At 38.2% G+C, this 6,650-nt stretch overlaps 1 protein-coding gene across 1 annotated transcript; it reads right to left on the reverse strand.

The window, feature by feature from the left end:
• Positions 1 to 4,194: 4,194 nt before the first annotated feature.
• LOC145643114 (uncharacterized) lies at positions 4,195 to 5,784 on the reverse strand. The gene is made up of 2 exons (XM_081694276.1): positions 4,783 to 5,784; positions 4,195 to 4,710 (listed from the first exon to the last, which is right to left on the reverse strand). Exons 1-2 carry the CDS (start codon positions 5,782 to 5,784, stop codon positions 4,195 to 4,197), a joined length of 1,518 nt encoding a protein of 505 aa, XP_081550402.1.
• Positions 5,785 to 6,650: the final 866 nt, after the last annotated feature.

Raw genomic sequence — 6,650 nt, forward strand, 5'->3', positions numbered from 1 at the left:
CTACCACATAATGTGCCTCAAGGAAAACTCTTAATCCGATCCAAAACAACAACATAATTAGTAACGAGATGAAGGCCACCATCCGATATATCAGGAAAGGATGGAGCTGGAGAAGTAGGGTGCTTAGACTGTAAATCTACGAGAGTGGCGTCATTATAAGGAGCAACACCTGAAGAAGAAAGAACCCGGACTGCAGCAGTGTAATAGCCATCACAAATCTTCCTAGGACATTGCTTGATATTATGCTACTCCAAATCAAGGTCCTCATCACCCACCATTGATAATAAAGTAGGAGAATCCTCTGCCAAAATATCCCTCACAAGCTGCAAATTACCACCTGGTGCACTTTAAGAACAAATAGCACGGGAAATACTCTCTTCTTCATGTCGGTGCCTTACCAAAGACCTAAACTCAGAGCTGCTCTGCGGGCGAAAGGTTTTAAGGGTGCAAAGAGGTAACACCAACAAAGAGACCCAACTAGAAAATATCATCATGCCTAGAGATCACCTTATCAAGAGCACCTTTCAGAACACGAGAAACCCCAAACGACACTTGGGAGGTATATACTTCATCAGTATGAAACCCCTTGGAGAATAAACAATCAAGAAGATCCACATCAAAACCACAATGTTGATCTTACACCAAACCACCCATGCGACCAAGCTGATCCAGAGAAGAGGGAGCTAGCGTCTTGGAGAAACCATGAAGCACAAAATGAACAATACCATCACCTTCATCCGGGGGTGACACAGACTCACTCGCACTAGCTATGACGACACTTAGTACGCTGCGTATGCGTTCTGAAGAAAACCCCAAATAACTGAAGGAGTTCTGTCTTCGATAAGTGCAATTACTAGATATAACAAGGATCACTATTATGGAGATAATAAGTTCGTTCTTTTGGGTCGTCATTATCTGTTGCTAGACTATGATCATTGATCTTTGGGCTAGTCAAATAGTCCAAAGCCCACTAGAATGGATCCTATGAGGTCACACAACAAAGGTATTGGGTTAAGCAAGTTAGAGGCCCATTTATGGGCTTCATGAACAAGTAACCAATCATGAATTGGATTGGGCTAGTATAGTTAGATTAGAGTTAGGATTTGGGCTTTGTCATGGACTCTTATTTAGAGATGAGATCTATAAATAAAGTCCATGCCTAGGGTTGTATGACACAACACAATTAACAGTTAATTGTGCACCAAGCAACCAGTAATCCAAAACCCCTCTCTCTCTCTCTCTGTACCACACGCCCATCCCCTCCTTTTGTGGTGGTTCGTGATTTGTTCGTTGCTCGTTCTACTCCATATATAGAAGGTCAATTGAAGTGTTCGATTGCAACTAACTAGCATTAGTGGAGGACTTAATCTGTGCCTGTGGACCAAGTAGAGGAATCACGCTTGAGGTTCTTTATCTCCCTTGTTCTTGTTCGATCGCACGTGGAATCACGCTTCAAAGGTATTAATTCTAATTCCTTATGTGTAATGCATAATCTTGGGATTAGGTGCTATATGAATATGATTCATGTTTTCCGCATTTGAACCTATAAACTCCTACAGTGGTATCAGTTAGTATATTGCATATACGCATATTGACAATAATTCTTTGATAATCCACAATTTTAATTCAATTAGGAGGGAGATTAATTTAATTATGGTTCAATTGTTATATTTAATGTGATTAAACTTTTGGAATTAATTAAATGTGATTTAATTATGCTCAAAATAGCCATGAAGAGGACCGAATTAAGCCCTAGATCATTCGAAAATTTCGGAACCTAGAACCCTAGTTTTGGATTTTCGAAAGCCCTAACCCTAATTTTGAATTATTTCGAAAATTCCTAGCCTAAAATGTGATTTTTGTGCCTGATTTTGATTTAATTTGATTTATTTTATGCTTCATAATTTTAATCGAATTGATTTATGCATTAAAATGTTTTGTGTATGATCATCGATTTAATTTTAAAAGTTAAAATTAAATTGGGATTAATTTAATGATGAACCCTAATTTTAAGATTGAATGTTGATTTAATTTTAATTTTTGGACTGATTTGATTTAATTTTAATAAATGTTATTTTAATTAAATTGAAACAAAAAAAAAAATAGTTTTGAGGCCGGCAGCCACGGCTGGGTGGCGCAGCCACAACGGCTGCCGACGTGGTGGCAGTCCAAGAGGGAGGGAGGGGAGGGCGGTGGTCCAAGATGGCTGTGGGCAGCAGCGTGCAAGCGTTGCACGGCTGCTAGTGCTGTTGCCCTTGCGACAGTGGCTGCTATTGGCAGCCAGCCACCGTGGTCCGTGGCTAGCTTCGGCTGGCCAACCACGGTGGGCGATGTGGTGGTGCACGTTTTTTCAAAAAAAAATTTAATTAAAATTATTATTATTTTATTTTTAAAATATTTCGAGATAAATATGATTTATTTTGGATGAGATAAAATATTTTGAAAATATAATCTTTTATTTTGTAAGATAAAATCGGTTTTATTTGGATAAAATCTTTTATTTTAGGATAAAATCAAATATTCAAAAGTTGTTATATTTGATATTATCCATATTTAAAGTTGTTATTTTGATAATTATCCAAATTAAAGTGGTTAATTTTGGATAAGATTGATTAGGATATTCTGAGCATATTCCAAAAGGATAATGATTGATTTAAATTATGTGATTATCCCATAATTAATATTGGATATAATTGATTTAAAATTTTGTGATCGGCTAGTAATTAGGATAGAGTTTCCTAAGTTAGTTAGGATAATCTTTGAGGATAAATATGATTTATCTTTTAAGATTAAAATAAGATTTTATTCTATCTCATGACTAATTTAAGATATACGATATTTTATTGATGGTCATGAATAGAGTAAAGACTAAATATGGTCTCTGAACTTTCGTATTACGCTCACTTTTAGTCCCTCAAAAACTATTTGTGCCGTTTTAGTCCCTCTACCACCTTTGTTGGTGTTTTTCAGCCAAAAGTTGAGGGACCTTGATGACTAAGCAATAGTTTAGGGACCTTGAGTCAGCAAATAGTTTAGGGATGATGACTAAGCAAAAGTTTAGGAACTTTGAGTCACCAAATAGTTTAGGGACCTCAGCCATTAATGTTCCAACCATTACACAGCAATTGAAGAATATTTTTTGCTGAATAAAAAAACTAGCCGTTAACAAAATTCATGCTTATAAATATTCGAAATTCATAACAAAAAAAAAAAAAGTTGTTGAACATCCAAATAATTTTTGCTCCACAAAAGTGCTTCCACTGAATCAAGAACTCAACTCCAGGTACCTGTAAACATAAAGTGTAACTCTTTTTTAATTACTGTTCATTGTGTTAGCTATATATACATACTAATAATGTCTTAATGAATTTTAATTTGCAAGATGTCTTCCTACAGCAGAGGTTCTAGTGTCAGTGGGGGTAGAAGGTGTCATTGTGGTTTACCTTTGTCAAGATCAAGGTCTTGGACAAGAGATAACCCAGGCAGGAGATTTTATGCATGCCCTGATTATGATGCTCAGACCAACAGAAGGGGCTGCAAGTTTTTTAAGTGGATTGATGAAGAAGATCAGACTGACTGGCAGAGGGATGTGATCTTAGGGCTACTTGAAGACAAAAAAATGTTGTCTAATGAATTCAAAGAGCTTAAGAAGATGGTTAATGAGGCAAACACATATGCAAGAAAAGTGACCTCAGAATGTGTTATGCTGAAAATGAAAAGACCTAGACTGTCTGTATGTGTTAAGTGTGAAGTGTGGGTTGTTTTTACAGTGGCTACATGTTTATTTGCTTGGTGTGCTATTAGAAACATGGCCAACTAAATGTAATTGCTTGACTTATCATGGAATGCAATTGTTAGACTTAATATTATTAATAAAAGTTAAGAAGTTACCTCATTTGTTGTTGTCTCTAAATTGCACTTGCTTTGTCTTAGCTAAGTGTTACAAGGCTTGTGATGAAATTGTATGTGAAGGTTGAGATGCTGCTTCTGGTTGTGATTGAGAGAAGGAATACTCTTGGGAGAAGGAATACACAGTCTGTTCTCCTGCATAATCAGAGTAAAATGCAGCTCCTCTTGACTGTCTTGGCATTGTTTGAGTTAATGGCTGAAATCATTCACATTAGTTAACTAATTAGCACATTAACACAGTAACAGTTCTAAATTAAGCAACCAATGACAGGAAAAATTCAGGGCTTACAGTTCTTGTCTTTGAAACCCATTAGGGTAGGTGTATACACCTACCCCTCTGTTGTGCATTGGCACTGGTGGTGCAGGGTCTGTTGGTGCTGCAGCAGAGGTGTGTGGAGTGTGCCTTTCCCTTGGTGCATTCCTACATGTAAGTTTGTTGTGGCCAGGAACCCCACACAAGCTACATGTCATTTTCACTCTAGTCTTCTCGATCTTCCCTTCTTTGGGAGCCTCACCAGCTGAAGGCCTTCTCTTTGTTTTAGGTCTGTTGTGCACCTTTTTTAGCTCAGGAGCAGTGACACTAAACTCACCAGTAGGCCATTCCTGTGAACCATTTAGTGGCTCAAGTAGGTGATCATAAGCCTTAGCATAAGTATGTTTCCTGAAGTAATCATTGACATATTGCTCTGGTTGCTCTACTTTGTTCCAAATTGCCACAATACCATGTTTGCAGGGTATGCCACTAATTTGCCATGCATTGCAAGAGCATGTTCTGGCCACCAAATTGACAACATATTTGGTCTGAGATGCCCTATCCCTCACTCTATAGCAAAATCCCCCATCCTAATATGCATTCCATCCCCTTTCCCACACCTTGTGTTTCTCAAGCTGCTGCTGTATTCTAGGGCACAAACTGAGGTCCTTTTCTTTAATTATGTCCCTTTTCTTGTGCAATCTTTCCATTAGGCTCTCTCTAATGTCTTCTAGCATGCTGATAATAGGCTTATGCCTCCATTTAAGTATGTATGCATTAAACACTTCAGACATGTTGTTGTCTACACTATCACATGAAGCCATAGGAGTGTAGAAAGCCCTACACCATTTTTTGTAATTTCTCTTCAGCAAATATTCTGCAGCATCATTTGACAGCTCCCTCATAACTTGTAGTTTTTCCAGAAAATCATTCTCAGTGGTGGACTTGGCAATAATCCAAAATTGCTTCCTAAACTCTAAGCCACCACCAAAAACCCCCCTAAAGTTACAGTAGACATGTCTTGCACATACCCTACTCTCAGATTGAGGAAACACCTCTTGTATTGCTGCAATTAACCCCTTTTGCTGATCTGACATGAATGTAAATCCTGCTCCTTCATTTGTCCCTAAATCAGCTGCAAGTAGATGAAGGAACCAACTCCAAGTCTCAGTGCTCTCAACACCAACCACAACCCATGCTAAGGGGAACATTTGGTTGTTCCCATCCCTACCAACTGCCACCAACAATTGGCCACCATAAGGACCCTTTAAAAAACAACCATCCAATGAAATAAAAGGCCTACATCCCTCTAAAAAACCTTTCCTCAAAGCCTCAAAACAGATGTATATCCTATCAAACACACTCCCATTTAACTTGAGTTTCACTGTATTTCCCCTGTTGCTCCTTAATATCTCTGCTGCATACCTGGGAAGTAATGCATACTGCTCCTTGTACTCACCCACAATAAGAGTCTGCCCTCTTCTCCTAGCCTTATGAGCAACATACCTACTGATCCTAATGCCCCAGTCTAACCATATAGTCTCCGTCAGGTCTTGCAGCCTCATGTATGGGTTCACTTTGAATTGAGTGCGGTACTGATTTGCAATCCAAGTTGGTGTCATTTTTTTAACCTTGCATGATCTTCCACATGTATGCTCACTGACATGTGTTTTTACACTGAACTTTGTTTTTTTTTGGTATCCCATGAAGCCCATATTCTCCATGGACACCCTTTGTCCTTGTGTTCACAAACTGCTCCTACTCTCATCTTGTCATTCTTAAAAAAATTGAAGTTTCTGCCTTGTTCAATAGCCATTTGTCTAACAGCTAGTTTGAAAGTGGATTGGTTCTCAAAGGTTTGACCAGGATAAAACAAATGGGTTTTTTCACTGTCAATTGTTTTCTTTTTGGACTTGTCATACCTAGTAGTTGGAGGTGCAACTAAATACCCACAATCATCTTCATCTTTATCCTCATCAGGGCTGTCTAGGTCATCAAACCCCTCAAAGTCACTCCCTATTTCACCCAACCCCTTATCTACAGCAAGCCTCCTTAACATATTTAGCTCATCATCATATGCAATCCTATTCTCCTTCTCTTTAGCTATTTCAGACCTGGCCTGCACAACCTCTTCATCATCTACATCAGTGCCTTCAGTGTCATAATCTATGTCTGCATTGTCATGCCTAGGAATATAGTCACACTCTCCTTGAATATTATTACCTCTACCTAACTGAACTCTCTCATTTTGTTTATCAATAGGCTCATACAGTTCTTTATCTTCTCTACTTAGGAAACTCAAAAAAGAACCTCTTCTCCCTAAATTCTCAAACAAAGGTCTTTCAGGTTCTTGGTGCTCTGTGTATATTCTTATGAGTTTGTATTGTAGAAGTAAGCTCAGAAATGGATCAACAATATTCTTCTCAAAATAAAGGTACCTCATCCCAGAGTTAAAATCCTTTCTAGGATCTAAGTAATGAATCTTAAC

This window comes from Chenopodium album, chromosome 8, assembly GCF_948465745.1.
Source record: "Chenopodium album chromosome 8, dcCheAlbu1.1, whole genome shotgun sequence".
Classification (NCBI taxonomy): domain Eukaryota; kingdom Viridiplantae; phylum Streptophyta; class Magnoliopsida; order Caryophyllales; family Amaranthaceae; genus Chenopodium; species Chenopodium album.

Coding starts and splice junctions, on each gene's coding strand:
- LOC145643114 (XM_081694276.1), bottom strand. CDS start 5,784: ATGACACCAACTTGGATTGCAAATCAGTACCGCACTCAATTCAAAGTG. Junction 4,711..4,782: donor AGCAGCTTGAGAAACACAAG/GTGTGGGAAAGG, acceptor AGGGCATCTCAG/ACCAAATATGTTGTCAATTT.